Genomic DNA, 16,102 nt, shown 5'->3' with positions numbered 1-16,102 from the left:
CACTTTCATAAAGAATTGAAGCTGCAAATATAACAGTAAGCACCAACGTTATAACTATGTCTCATCTTTTAGAGTAAAGTAAACTGGCAACGTATCCTGGATCTAGGCTAATGTCCTGAACCATTTAATTTTACATGAGGATTTAATTACCACTGCATTATATAATTTCTCACTTTTATCGTTGATATACATATAGTCATTCATTTAGGGCAATATCAACTGACAACGAAATCATGAGCTCTATCATCTAAACTGGTAAACTAGGCCTATGATTTTTGCTAAGGTCTTACTTTATACGAATTACACTTATGAAATCATTAAAGCCTGTTCCTTTCAAAAGTTTATGTCACCGTAGTTTTAGAATAACCAAATTTATTTTACAGGCACGTTAATCATTTTCACAAGCAAAAATTGCAATGTGTATTACAAAGCTGTAAAGTGCATCGCTGAAAAATAATTTGCTACATGGCAGTATGAATGTATGCATATATTTCACAAAATTTTCAAGAAAATATACCATCAAAACTAGCAAATTAAGAATACTCTCTAGCATTATGAAAAAGAATAAATGTAGATTTTGTTGAGGACCAGATTGAACATAATTTTGAATAGGTAACTGAGGCTGGTTGGAGCTGGAGCCAGCCAGTTCGTACGGTCAAGATCTAGTTTATATTCTAGGCCTTGGTTTGCACTGTGCAAATGAATCAACGGTCAGCGTTATGCATCTGATAAACATCCAAACAGCTCCACAAATTAAATAGGATAAAACTAATTTTTTTATGTTTTTATGGATATTTGTATGAGACTTATAAAATAGAATAGTAAAAAAAAATTTTCCATAATTATTATTGGATTTTAACTAGCATACGCTTTTCAAGTAAAAAGCGTGAAAATTTTTGTGTGTGGATTCCACACTCCACACCTAATCACAATGTGGACAAGATAAGCCGTATTAGTGACGTCATTTCCACACTTCGGCAGCCCTGGTGAAGAGATGAGTTCTTACACGAGACAATGTACACTCGACAAGAAAAGTGAAGATACAGTTTTCAATAGCTTTCGTTCATTGAATTTCCCATTCCTTTTTACTAAAAAGACATAATATTGCTAAATTTACTCTAGAATATGAAAATACAATGCAAATTATATCATATAAGTTAAAACTGCAAAACAAAACTGTTCAGATACTTAAAAACACAATAGAATGTGAATTTCTGATTGCAATACTATGTATCACGACGACAATATTTACTCGTTTTCCTTCATGAACGGGGATATTATTGCATCATCGTAAGTAGTGAATGCAATTATCTTAGTTTCTACAAACTCATATTTGTATTCAAACGCGATTAAAGTTAGCTGACGTCAATGGCAGTCAATGTTGCCACGGCTAAGGTAGATTGAGCAAATCTAGTTGTATCCGCAAGAGCGTATTCTATGTTGTGAGGAGCCCTAGAACTTCGAGCGGGAAAGCGCAAGTCACTGGATACCGGCTTATGTAACGGATTTCACACTTTGATTACTTTGACGTTGACATGGATCGAATGCTATTTGCTGTTTACAAAGCTACTGTCTTTAAACATAAATCTTTATCAAGGTTAGAGTAGCATGTCGGCTCAAAGATTTTCTGGCTATATGCTCCCATTACAAAGCAGTTCATAGTAGCCTACAGCCCTACACGACTGCATTTCTTTGACGCGAGGCTGAAAGATCTCCCAACACATCAGCATTTTTTGCACGATATATAACTTTAATTGCCTGTGCAATACATATTGAGTTATTTGTGGTAATAAATATTTTTACTTAACACAGCTTTCTTCGTGAATGATTTGTAGATGAAACCCGATTTTCAAAAGAATGACCGCAGCCTGTGTCTAAAATTTTCCACGTCTTTTTACGATTTTTGAATGTTACGGCAACTGTCGAATGAAACCAATATTAGGGTATGAATTTCTTAGAGAATTAACATGAATATTATGACCCTTCAAATTTTATCTAGCATAGTGCGGCACGATCTTGGCAGCCATATCAACCTGTTTCCCAGGTATCTGTGCACCGATTCACCGCTCTTTCTTCTGCCTTTCCCCCGTCACAAGTCCGTCACCAATGCTATAATTCTCTCTCTCTCTCTCTCTCTCTCTCTCTCTCTCTCTCTCTCTCTCTCTCTCTCTCCACTTCTAAAACATACTTTAAAAATATATATTACCACTCAATCTCCCAAAGAAAATATAATGAAATTAAGTAGTTATAAATAGGCCTAAGCTTTCACGTAAGCAGATTTTGCTCTCTCTCTCTCTCTCTCTCCCCACTTTTAAAACACATTTGAAATAATATTATCACTCAATCTTTCAACGTAAATATAATGAATTAAATATCTCTATAGATAGGCCTATGCTTGCGCGCTCTCTCTCTATCGTCATAACATTTCATTCTTTACTGCATTGTTCCTCACGATTTCCACAAGTACTGCCCAAATTTTAAAACACTTTCTTTCATTGTTTAAGATCCGTCTTCAATTACGTATGAATTTTACGTCAGTTTAGTGGCAAACATTACTTATAAATAAGGTTTCACAGTAGGTTTTAAAAAAGGATGATCGATATTCTACTCTGAACTGACGTTACCAAACTAACCATTTAAAACGAATTGAAATAATAGGAAAAGTGCCTGTTTCTACATTCAAGTATAAATGATTATAGGGCCTCTACAGAATCTTTTTGGTGTAAAGTTAAAGGAAATCTACAAAGCAACAAACGCTGTTTTTTAAGCTCCGCCCCCTTTCTAAAGTTGCCAGGTGTGGCATTATTGAATATGTCCGAATATTAAAAAAAACTATCTTAACTTTACTTGCTGAGTGTACATACCAACACCTGTTTAACATTTCGAATAGTACCTTTGGAAGGGCACTGTTAGCTTTCACTATGCTGTAGGGCCACAACAATGTAGTTTTATTCAGGTCTACCATGTCTAAAGTATAAGTTATGACTATAAGTTATACCTCTTCTATCAGTCATCTATTGGTCAAGGAGAAGGTATGTCAAGATTGCTTTCTACAGTTTTAACTTCTTTAAAAAAATGTGTTACTATGGTGAAAAGGTGACAAGACATATTTTATGATAGTAAAAAGACAAGTGAAACTCCACGTACTGCATGTGACAGACACCAGGAACGCCTACGCCCCTACGCCCACAAACGCATTTGACCTACAGTCACGCAATGACAGCGATAAGCATACAAGGTCCTAATAACAGTATATTAAAGCAGCTGCCAAGCCTTGATAAACATTTAAAAAAGGGGAAATAAACACCGAACAAAACTTACCTTGAGAAGAAGTTTCTTCGCTTCCTTTAATGGGCATCTTTTGTGCGTCAGGGCGAGCTTGATGGAAGGGCGCCACGTACGTCAACGGGATGAGCATCAAGCCGCCAGAGAGAATGGTTAGGACCACCGTGAAAGCTAACTTCCCCTTATTGGGCTTGTAACCAGTTACTTTCTGAAAGGATATTGACAAAAATCAGGGCCATATTTTACTGGAAAAATACATCTTTCCACTGGAAAGAATTTGACTTTGTAAATTTCTGCGAGAAGAAGAAGAAATCTTTATAAAATTTTAAGCGCCTTTTGTATATTCAAGGATGTAACTATGCATTTTGGATGAGAGCATGAGGTGATGGAGTATTTGCCAAATGTTAAAGCAAATTTCGATCTGATTTTAAACGAGAAGGACTAATGTCAACTTACCATTTCATTTTTGGTTCCAAGATTAAGTCGATCTGCAACTGCTTTGGAACGCCACATCTTGATCGGTTATTTGGGATCATCGACCTGAAGTCTTCTGGAGAAAAGAAAGCGTTTACGAATGAGCTCAACCCAGAACCTTTTGAACTGACAGCGTGCTGCAAGCACACCCCTTTTGCTTAGTGGTTAGGGATCGTATCTGTAGAAAGCATCGCGAATTAAGTGTGTTCATGTTGTTGTGGTTTGCTGCAAAAATAGAGCTATCTCCATAATCACCGTTTCATGTCATCTCGTGTTATATCCGTTGGATGCTATTGCTGATTGTCAACTTGAGGGATTTATCCACGAAAGGCAAATAATTTAGTTATTTTCCTTTCGTAATTCTGTCCATCTATCCCAATCACTTCTAGATCTTCCTGTACCCCTTCCCTCGTTACACTCTTGAACTATACTATCTTTCCATCAGCCTATCGTCGTCCTTGGTGCTACTTTTGGCGTCACCTGCTCCGAGGTGCTAAACACCGTATGGTAAATGCAAAGTAGATGGCCGAACGAACATATCGTTTACGAATATAATTTGTCGACCACAGACCATAGAAATGGGTGCATATAATACTCTGATCCCCAAGGGGCTAGTACTAAACACGGCATCCTAAGGAGCTTCCTCCATGTTTAAGTACTAGCACCTCGGAGGTGACGTGTAGATAACAACCCAAAGTGGCACCTCGTCCTTTCTGTCCACAAGATCAAACAATGTAAAATACTGACCCACACCTTCACCTTTGTATGAGGGTAAAAGGGATAGGGAAGGATAAGAATTACAGAGGCAGAAACTGCAGGCATTACTTATGGATCTCTGCAGCGTCCCTCAGGAGCGTAGCTGCGACCCTTTTCAATCCTACGACTGTCTCTTGTTCATAACGTTTCTTTCTTCTTGCTTTCAACTCTCTCCTATAAATTGATTCACAGTGCAACTGCTTTGAGGTTTTCCTCCTGTTACACCTTCCAAACTTTTTTTTTTTTTTAATCAATTTCAGTTTCCGAGCTGAATGACCACATAGGTCCCAATCTTTGGCCTTCGGCCTAAATCGGTATAGTCGCGAGTTCGATTCCCCGCTCTGCCAACGTGGATCAGAGGAATTTGTTTCTGGTGACTAGAAATTCATTTCGCGATATAATGAGGTTCGGAACCCACAATAAGCTGTAGTAGGTCCCGTTGCTAGGTAACCAATTGGTTCCTTGCCACGTTCTAAATATCTAATCCTGTTCATCAGCTCAGTGGTCTGGTTAAACGAAGATATGCTTAACTTTTGGCTTGAATTCTATACTCTATTCTATACAGAGGCATAAAATTACTTGTGCTGTTGCTGTATGGTAGTGGTAGGAGACATCTGCTTGAGGCGTTACCAGATTTTAAAATATTCTGCTCTTAAAGCATAATTCCAGCATCGTCCATTGAAAGGTTCTTGTGGCGTCAAGGCCTTTCAACACAGCGACATCAATTTGAATAGCCCTACAGCAGAATCGATCAAATAATTCATATTTTCGCAACCAAATAACAACTGAATTTTACAAAATTTTCATCAATACAGCATTGAAATTAAAGGTCCTCCCTTGTGGTATTGCCTCGAGGGTATGTATGAACTGGAGATACTGACTGATAACTGCCCGCGGGTACCCGGGTACCTGTATCACATGCTAACTGGGTGGGTGTATTTTTCCTTAGCTTGTAAAAGAATAAGTATATATAAATAAAAAAAAAAATTCTTCCATCATCGTGGAAACTGAGCCGGTGAGGAGATCCAATCTTTTAAAAAATAACTACTTTTCACTTACTGGGAGTAAGCCTACAAACTATTTTGTTGTTCTTGTTTTGGGGGTGTAGGAAAGGTCTATGGAAGTGTCTAAAAAGGTCTGTAAAATGTGTTTTGCGTTGAGTTAAAGATACAGGAATTTTAGGATAGGATATTTATGATTTATTCATTAGAATGAAAATGTAAAAAAATAAATATTGAGCATCTTAAACAGTAACGAAAAATTATATCTAATAAAATACAGTGTTTCAATTTTCGTTGGTGTTACAAGGCTCCTTATTGACCGTAGATTTGAGCACATTTTAATTTACGTTAAAAATTAGGAACATAATGGTTACAAGTTATGCGTGGGGGGAAAAATCTTGCACTCGTCCGAACAAGCTGGAGGTCGGATCACGTCTTGTTACATGAAGATCTTGTCTTTATTATCAAATACTACAGTCTGGTGTTTTGTTTAGAAGTTCATCTTGAAATCAAATAACTGCTTGAGTCTAAATTCAAATAAATAGAAGTAACATTTGACGTGATGTACAAAACGCCTAAATCTCCAGTTATTATCTTGTAAGTATTTAAGCATAATTCTGAAAATGTTAGCATTATTTAAAAAAAAAGTCTTGCGAGATCTGGCCGCCAGCGATTTACAGATCTATTCTTAGTCCTAAGGATAAAAGTTCTCAGATTTTTCCCCGCTTATCAATTTTTCCACATTTGCTGGTTTCAAGGTTACTCTTAACCACTATAAAACACCCAACTGGGAAAAGGTTGTGGGTTTACCAGTTTACTGAGCTGACTCAGAACTGCTTGACGACGATGCTGGTACTTACGAAAGTCATCCCTATTCTGACTTTGCTCTACAATGGGATACGAGGTAAGACCGTGCAGACAAGTCTTGAGGTTTCTGTATTCATACTCGAGATTTCTCCGTTGAACGTCGTAGCTTTCGCTGTTATTCAATAAATAGCGACGTTATTTCGTAAACCTGACTTGCTTCGAATCGTAGTGTGTAGGGTTACTCCCCGAGTACGCCAAAAATAGCATTTTCACATCAGCCCTACGGCCGTCCGGCACCTCCGAGCGTGGGGTGGGGTGGGGTGGGGGTGGGGTAGTGTCGCCAGTGCACTTCTCGTTGTGCACATATAAAGGAAAAATTATGGCACTGTTCCCCCCAACATACAAGGGAGCAATTAAGGCATAGTGATAAAAAATGCTCGAGTGATCGTTGTAATATGTTCTTGTTGGTATATATATATATATATATATATATCTATATATATAATATATATATATATATATATATATATATATCCAGCGGTAGGATGCTTGCTGGTGAGGCAAGCATCCTACCGCTAGATAATAGGTCCTGTATATATATATATATATATATATATATATATATATATATATATATATATATATATATATATATACATGGCCTACTATCTAGAGGTAGGATGCTTGCCTCACCAGCAAAAGGAACTGAGTTTTGAATCTCAGCTGACACCGAAGGCATAATATATCCCCACATGCCACAGAATTCTTCTTCGTCTAGGGGGAAGAAGCACCTTAATTAATATATATATTTTTGTGTGTGTTTACTGGTACTAAATCGCTTTGCCTTATTTATTCACTAACAGAATTCTCTGTCCTCAGGAGCAAATGGCTGCCAGGGCAAGTCCTTCGGCTCCGACAGCTTCGTCTGCGTCTGCAGCAGCGACTACTGCGATGACTTCCCTGAGGTAATCATCATTTTCGCTAATATTACTATTATTACTATCATCATTATTATCCAAACGTCACAAGGCAAAAAAAAAAAAGAAAAAAAAAGACCATTAGCCTAGCCTACTCAGAAAAGAACGTCCACCCGCGTGGGATGCAGAAACCAGGGCAAGATTAGAATTTAAAAAATTAGCAGATAAAAACAGTTATAAGTATATAAAAAATACAACAAAAAGAACTTGCAGGGATGCTTGGTCCCTGAAAGAATCATTACAGCTTCTATCATTGATATGAACTTGAACTAAAGTCTGGCAAAACAAAATGAACGTACAAATATAAGGAGGTTGAAATGGCCACTGGGTTTTCTAGGCATATGGTCTTTTATAATCTGACTGTGAATAAATTTCTATTATTTGAATAAATAATTACGAGCATAAGGACGTGAGAGTGAAAGTATTGCACTGATCTAAGCACTCCCGTGCAGCTATCCACTGCACCTTTCTCACACTGATAATGCAAGCAATTGCTTTTGCTTTTCTGTGGGAAAGTGTCCATCTTTTCGTATACATCTGTGTATTATCAATCCACACCCACACACACCCACACTCACACTGACTCTCTCTCTCTCACACATATATATAGTTTATTATGTGTGTGGTTGTATATAAACCACAAGAGCAGTTTCTAAGTCATTCAGAATCGAAATTATTTTGCAAGCAAAAATTACACAAATGTCCTTCATTTCTTATATTTCCCACCAGGTGATCGTAGAGGAAGGCCACTTCAAGCACATCTTCTCTTCTAAACTTGTCCACAGATTTAACGTTTCTGAAGGTCCAATAAGTGACGCACCTTTGCCAGGTAAATATACATATATTTTTTTTATTTCAGTATGAACATTTGTAATGATGATGACGAAATATGTAATGCTTCTGTATTTCATTCAGCGATAGAGTTGATAAATTCATTTATGTACGTGGCGTCTCGAATTCAACAATAATGTTAAATCAGGAAGTTTTTGAAATCAGGGCCATTAACATTTTGTCCAGGAAGATTTATGAAATATATTTCGGAAGAATAATCACCTCAGGTCTCACGATCCCTCATCTTCGGTTTGAAAAATCAAAATAAAATGAGAAAATACAGTAAAAATATAAACGAGAATACTGTAGCATAAAATATACATAAAAGAGTAAAGGAGTGTGTGTGTGTGTTACTGTATTTAGGCTTCAATGTAAACATAACCCGTTATCGTTCTCTCTCTTCCTCTGTCCACACTGGCGCCCCCCCCAACCCCCCGTGGCATCCATCCATCCGACCCTCTCCCCTTTGGCAACTTCTCAAGGCTTCCCCATACCCCCCAACAACCCTTTCTCAGTCTGAGCGTAAGCAGTATTACCAACAATTCCATGTGGCTGCCGGCTGCTGAACATTGCCAGCCATCTAATTCCGGATAATGGCATTCCGGTTAATTAAGGGATTACTGTGCACGAGTTGCCTGCTGTGCACATGTTTGAGAAGGTTCCCCCTTCCAGTTTATTCACGATGTGGTTGAATGGAATGTTTCCAGCTAGGCCTATAGCCTACGGTATAAATCAGTTTCCAATTCTGATTTCAAATCTCAAATCTGAAACAAGATCGTCTTCCCGTTGACAATATTTTGCAGATTTCTCTTGTTAGGTGGTCAACTGGGGCAAGATCGTCTTCCCGTTGACAGTATTTTGCAGATTTCTCTAGTTAGGTGGTGAACTGTATACGATCATATAATGTTTAGCAGAAATAACATCAGTAGGAAACTGTCTTATTAATCCTCAGGTAATACCGTCATCACCATCAACCTGACTGAGACCCACCAGACCATGATCGGATTCGGTGGAGCTTTCACTGACGCCACGGGACTCAATATTGCCACCCTTTCAATGGCCTTGCAAGAAAAACTCCTGAGGTCAGCATGTTTTTTTTTGGTCATTTTTGACCCCACTCGGGTTGTCAGTGGTCGATCCTTCAAAAATGAAAGATAAAAATATAAGATAAATTCCATGGAAACAAATTTTGACAGAAAACGGGAGGTAATGAAAGATATAAAAGAAAATGATTATAAAAACAATAAATTTCCTTTCATCGGCAGGTCATACTTCTCCACCTCGGGCCTCGAGTACAATATCGGCCGGATTCCTATAGCTAGTAGCGACTTCTCCACACATCCTTACTCCTACGACGACGTCGAGGGCGACATCCTGCTCGAGCACTTCGCCCTGGCTCCCGAGGACCACTTATACAAGGTTGGTATTCACTCGAGTTTTTGAAATAAGCAAATGTGTGAATCACGAGCAAGTGTATTCTGTCAGTGTCTATTCTCTAGTCGTCTTATTTTAATGATTATTACTTCTTCAGTGCCCATAAGATGTGGCATTCTCTTGATGCATACAGTTTTTTTACATGGTTCCCAAAACCTCCATTCTGAGACACAATCTAATGATATTATTCTAAGTCAGAGTAGGCCATTTGGGTGCCAAATCAATCTGCCTTCATACTAAAGACCTCAAATTCTTTCAGAAGGAGATTCCTGTCCTACTAAATGAATGATTTCTTAATGACAGGCCACAAGGGCCACTGGCTAGAAATCCAAGCTTCCACACAATATGATGTTCATTCGAAAGAAGGCTACAAGAAAATAAATTTCTCACAAGTGGAGACTTTACTGCACCACAAGTGTTTATTATATACAATCTTGTTTTCTAGGCCAACAACCATATCACTTGCATACACTGAAAATAAGAGTGGGCCAAGAATACTACCCTGTGGAACTCCAGACACAATACGTCTCGGTTAACTAAAGATCTCATCAACAGCAACCGAGCTGCTGCTGCCTACCTGTAAGGATATCTTGAAGTAATCCTAAAACACATCCACCCACTCCAAGATTCTGAAGTATAAATAAGTGCCTTGTGATTTACTACATCAAAAGCAGCACTAAAATCTATTTGAATTACCCTACACTCAAAACCCTTATCAAGGTTCTCTTGCAAATGACGTGGGACCTAACTGCTTCCTATATGCATAGTGGCTATCAGCAAACAATCCCTTAGATGCTAGATACTTATATAGTGGCTTAAAAATAAGCTTTTCTGCAACTTTGGAGAGCAGGGGTAGAACAGAAATAGGACTGTAGTTACTGTAGTCCACAGATATGCCATGCTTTGGAGCAGGCACTGTATTTCTAACCTTGCGCTCATCTGCAGATACTACGTCGAGATCAAAACCGATAGAATCTACTAATCTTTACAAGAAGAAGTAACCAACCAAAACCAAATCAGAATTCAAACTTAGGTTGAAGCTAAAGTTGTTCCTGTTTTCTACAGCTGCCTTACATCAAGTGGGCCCAGAGTATGAGCGAGCGTCCGCTGCTCTTCTTCGGCTCTCCCTGGTCGCCTCCCGCCTGGATGAAGGAGAACGGGATGTTCAACGGCACCGGAGGAATCAAGCGGGAGATGTGGCAGCCCTATTCCAACTACATCGTCAAGTGAGTGGGGAGGAGGTTAAGCGTTGCTGCTCGACGAGCTATAAAGGCATTTACGTATGATGAAATTAGACCATCATTACTATAGTAGATTCACATCAACCGTGCATCTAATGTCTAGGCCAATCCCTTACGACGCTCCAGGTTGGCTGTTGATAAGCCAATCACAGGTCTGGAAACTCTCAGTCTCTCGAGAGAGTTCACATAGGCAGGATGCCCTGTGATTGGTTTATCAACAGCCAATCTACTATAGCATTTCTGTTTCAGCAATCTTACGGAACAAACCTTTACAAATTAGGTTCAATCATAATAACTGTATGAAAAAAAATTAAAAGCAGAGAAGAAAAGATACAATTAACAGTCACTGATGAGTCAACAAGCATGTGAATATTGATATATAAACATCAATATGTCGTAAGTATGAAGATGCAGAAACAAAATGAATGGGAAATCTTTGGAGAGGTGACACTGTGGTGCCTCAACAGAGTGCAAATGCTTACAATCTGTAAGGCGAGTAACACGCACTTACCCTCTGAAACCCAGAGACTGCATAGACCCTCAATGAACTTGTCTTATCTTCCCTTCTTTTGCTTTCTTTTTCAAGTCTACTACAATTACCAACTTTCCTGGAAGCTTCCCTCATTCAGGTTGCTTCCAATTAAGAATGTTCTGCAGCCTGCTCAACCACAGAAGTACTAAAACGTCACGTATAGTCTAAAACATTACTCAAAGATCAGAATTTCATTTAAAGTACCACAGTGTCCCTTAGGGACTTACTGTTATTTCAAGTTCTGGAACGTCCATTGTAAATAACAAGCAGCTGTTCTCAGTGACTAAAACGTCTCTTGAAAGCACCGGTATACCCCTCCTAAGTTCGAAATCAGGGGTTCTCAAATCAGGGGTCGGCACCACAAGTGGGGTTAGAATGTTCATTATGTGAGTCATAAAGAGGTCATGGGGTCGGTGGGGTCGCTGAGGTACCCCCAAGGAATGGGTGTACAAAACATCAAAGCAGGGGGTACGAGGTATCATGTTAAATTCAATGTTTGGTAGAGTAACACTTACTAGTACTAGTCTCATTGAGAGAAAAAATTAAATGATAAATAATATTTGTTTTAAGTATATATATCATATATATATTATTTTATTGGGGGTCACACTGAACAGGGGAAAGTGCTGAATGGGGACGTACTAAGAAAAGCCTCGGAATCCCAGTGGTAAATTGTCACTTACAAGTACTAAAATGCTCCCTAAACGTTACTAAAATAGTCCTTACAAGCACCAACCCATCAACTACAGCATTAACCAACCATTCTAAAGGTTCGTCGAGTCCTACGAGGCAGAGGAAGTCCCTCTGTGGGGTCTGACGCCGCAGAACGAACCCGTGATGAACGGCGGAGACTGGCACATCAACGGCTGCGAATGGAACACAACAAATATGCGAGACTGGATCAAGACTACTCTCGGTCCCACCCTGGAAGCCGCTGGAATGAGGAGGCTCAAACTCATGATACTGGACCACAACAGAGACTCTGTGCCTTGGTATCCAGAGGCCGTGAGTTTTATCATTTTGGCTTTTTCTTCACTTATCTCGTTTCGGTGCCCACACCACTGCTGGGTTAAATAATGGTGATGTCCAGTTGTCATTTCAGTCCTGAGAGCTATTACTCTAAAAAAATGACAAATATACAAAAGCTCTCTCACTTACTTAAATCCGAGAATTCAAACACAAGCTTTCTAATAAGAGATATGCATGCCGTTCAGACCAAAGATTGTAAACTAATAATCGTCTGGAAGACTTGCAAGAAAATTCACATTATTTACCTTAAAAAATTAAATTCAACATAGTCTGAACATATTCATATATAAGTCCAGTTCAACATGACTGCTACTAATAATGAAGACTTAAGCTGAAACTCACTTCACATTCCAAGACAAAAAGTTCAACGAATAATGTTCTGGATGACCCAACCTTTATCCTGCAAATCCTGGATGACCCCATACCCCTTACTTTTTTCAGATCCTGGATGACCCCTAACCCCTTCATTTCCAAGATTCTGCATGACCCCACTTTTACATGGCAAATTCTGGATGACCCCAATCCCTTCATTTTTTTCAGTTCCAGGATGCCCTCCTACCCCTTGTTTTTCCAGATCTGGATGACTACATTTATATGGCAAATCCTGGATGACCCAAACCCCTACATTTTTTTCAGATCCTGGATGGCTCCACCTTCAAATTGCTAATTCTGGATTATCCCCAAGCACATCATTTTTCAAATCTCTGATGACCTCCTACCCCTTTCATTTTCCAGATTCTAGATGACCCCACCTTTATACAGCAAATCCTGGATGACCCAACTCTTCATTTTTTTAGATCCTTAATGCCCCCCTACCCCCTTCATTTTCCAGATTTAGGATGACTTCACCATTGTACAGCAAATCATGGAAAGACTCACATCCCCTTCATCTTCCAGATCCTGAATGACACCCTACCCCTTCATTTTCCAGAACCTAAATGACCCCAACTTCATATAGGAAATCCTGGATGACCCCCAACCCCCTCATTTTCCAGACTGGATGACCACACCTTTATACGGCCAATCCTGGACGACCCGCAACCCTTAATCTTTCCAGATCTTAGATGATCCCTTGCCCCCTTTATTTTCCAGATTCTAAATGACCCCACTTTTATATGGCAAATCTTGGAGGACTCCCAACTCCTTCAATTTTCCAGATCCATGATGAACCCTACCCTTTTATTTCCTCATTCTTGATGATCCCACATTTATTCAGCAAATCGCGGATGACCCCAGCACCTTCACTCTTTCAGATCCTGGATGACCCCCTACCCCTTCATTTTCCAGATTCTGGAGGACCCTGAAGCAAACGAATACATAGATGGGGTTGCCATCCACTGGTACGAAGACACAAATATACCCTCTGAGCTAGTTGATCTCATGCACGAACACTATCCGGACAAGTTCATCCTGTACACCGAAGCATGCAGGGGTGAGTGTCGGTGAAAGACATAAATCATCAATGACCATGTTGTGATTCATCCCGTTATTGGTAATCATCGCATTCATAAATCAAGTTCAGATCACCACCGATGGCTGATTAATGTATTATGTTGTAGTAAACCACCACAGCGTCACACTGTCACGATCCGTTTCCTTATTTGCGAAGCAAATTCCTTCATAATCCCATTGCACTCCTCTTTTCAGTGGTCCTTACGATCGGTTCTTGGGAAGATGCTGAGAGCTACGGCCATGATATAATTGAGGTAAATGAAGATGGCCCTCTTTATGAATATATATATTACTATTAGCCTCTACTTATAAGAACGGGCAGTTCTGTAACCTGTGAAGCTGTTACACTCCTAATTTTCAGAACGTCCTTTTGGGATGGGGTTGCTAGCCCCACGCCTTGCTCCCACAATGCTCATGGCTCTGAGCCACGTGGCTTCTAGGCTTTCATGATGGAAGTTTCCTGCACATAGTTTCATCCTCCCCAATTTATTTTCCGCTCACTCTATATTCATGAAAAAAAGAGCTAAATCAGAGAAAGCAAATTCAGACTCTTAATTAGGCTGTTTCGTAATTTCATCGAATAAAATAGGACTGAATAACAGGAAAAATGTTATACTTATTCATTTCCGCAACTGACTTTAATAATAATCTCTGACCCACAAAGATACTCAACTCATTTCTTTCGACATGATTCGTTCTCTGGTTTATTCCAGGACATCAACCACTGGTCAACCGGCTGGTTGGATTGGAATATGGCCCTGGATATGCATGGTGGCCCGAACTGGGCGAGCAATTACGTCAATTCCCCTATTTTGATTGATAAGGTATGTTATGCACCTGCTTCTCTCTAAGATGAACCAATGCATGTTGTTAGTTGTTAGTATTTCTCGATATAATGTGGTTCGCATCCCACAATAAACTGTAGGTCCCGTTGACGAATGCCCCTTCCCGTTCGTCACATGTTTCATGATGATTGTAGAATGGAATTTCTCTGCTTGTTCGTTTGTGTTGTGATTTTAAAGAATTGCAGATGATTGATATCAAGAACACATTTCGTTTTCTTGTCATCGTCTGGTCACCTGATTATACCACTCTTCAGGAGTGACGGAATATCAGAGGGAGAAACGACAAAGACAACCGTCCGAACTCGTTCTAATCATCTGTTGATCCTTAAACCCTAACGTAACTCCCTACTTCTCGTCTCCGTCTTGAGTAACATCGAGTCTCGTTCTCTCCTTCCCAGGACGAAGACGTCTTCTACAAACAGCCCATGTTCTATGCGATGGGTCACTTCAGCAAGTTCATCACGACCGGGGACGTCCGGGTGTCCTTTGCCATCGCTCCTGCGACTACTCACGAGGAGGAGGTGAAGGTGGGATACGACAACCTTGAGATGACGGCCATCCTCAAAGAAAACGGACGGGTGGTTGTGGTCGTCATGAACACGTAAGCTCTCGTTTTCTTTGCTTTTACCCGGGACAGGTCGACAAGACCAAAGTATACAGTCAATGTCAAGTGAGCCACGACCCACGATTTACAGGTCGTAAACAAAGGACGGTTAAATATATTTAGTACAATTGTAAATACAATTAGGTTAATTAAGGACATATTTATTTTATGAGGTATTCTGAGTGATCTTCATTAAAGTTTACATCAAGATATTGGTCAAAACAATAGAAACATAGGGTTCTTACCCTCGTTATCGATAGAAACATTAGCTTACAACTGTGATATATGAGGCTGTATTTGTTAACAAAATAACACTGATAAATAATTAGGATTCTGGTAGACTACCATTGAAATAAAATAAATACAAAGCAGAAAATATTACTGCAAAGTCGAAGGAAGGTCAAATATTCTGTCGTATCGACGAACTTGTAGTACTGGGTCATGACTGCGATGGGCTCACGTGACGTCACTGTCTGACTGGCCTGCCTTAGTGGGTCCTGCGTTCACCAGATGCACATCTTATTGTTGGGGGCGAGAAAGAATCTTATTCTTCCTCTCAGTCCAGTGAGATATCTTCTTAGATGTGATACACTCTAAGATAAATCTCTCAAATCGAAAGTAAATAGAAAAGTACAGGTTAGGTTAGGTTAGGAAATATGTGAAATTGCTGATAGCTGTAAGACATCTAAAATTCAAGTTCAGGCTAAGACACAGGGTCTTTGTTACTCAATAGACTTTGTTACACATTGACTGCAAGTTGAGGTGCCACTCTAATATCATGTAAATCATTATTCACTGCTGCAAATGTTTAATTCCTTATGTAAGACTTCGGGC

General features: G+C 39.4%; 2 protein-coding genes across 2 annotated transcripts in view; one reads left to right on the top strand and one right to left on the bottom strand.

Moving 5' to 3' along the window:
• The window catches only part of LOC135205775 (trypsin alpha-3-like), a 281,700-nt gene that overhangs the window by 33,699 nt on the left and 231,899 nt on the right, over positions 1-16,102 (bottom strand). The window lies entirely within an intron of this gene.
• LOC135205394 (putative glucosylceramidase 3) overlaps positions 6,315-16,102 on the top strand; it is a 10,139-nt gene continuing 351 nt past the window's right edge. Inside the window, exons 1-11 of the mRNA XM_064235889.1 lie at positions 6,315-6,420; positions 7,203-7,288; positions 8,030-8,129; positions 9,084-9,213; positions 9,397-9,550; positions 10,631-10,791; positions 12,109-12,343; positions 13,655-13,799; positions 14,015-14,073; positions 14,533-14,643; positions 15,063-15,265. Coding sequence (XP_064091959.1) covers positions 6,363-6,420; positions 7,203-7,288; positions 8,030-8,129; positions 9,084-9,213; positions 9,397-9,550; positions 10,631-10,791; positions 12,109-12,343; positions 13,655-13,799; positions 14,015-14,073; positions 14,533-14,643; positions 15,063-15,265 — 1,442 coding nt within the window. The 5' untranslated portion in view covers positions 6,315-6,362. The remainder of the gene's footprint in view (positions 6,421-7,202; positions 7,289-8,029; positions 8,130-9,083; positions 9,214-9,396; positions 9,551-10,630; positions 10,792-12,108; positions 12,344-13,654; positions 13,800-14,014; positions 14,074-14,532; positions 14,644-15,062; positions 15,266-16,102) is intronic.

The sequence above is a fragment of the Macrobrachium nipponense genome, chromosome 24, assembly GCF_015104395.2.
Source record: "Macrobrachium nipponense isolate FS-2020 chromosome 24, ASM1510439v2, whole genome shotgun sequence".
Lineage (NCBI taxonomy): Eukaryota > Metazoa > Arthropoda > Malacostraca > Decapoda > Palaemonidae > Macrobrachium > Macrobrachium nipponense.
This window is presented reverse-complemented; position numbering and strand designations above follow the sequence as displayed.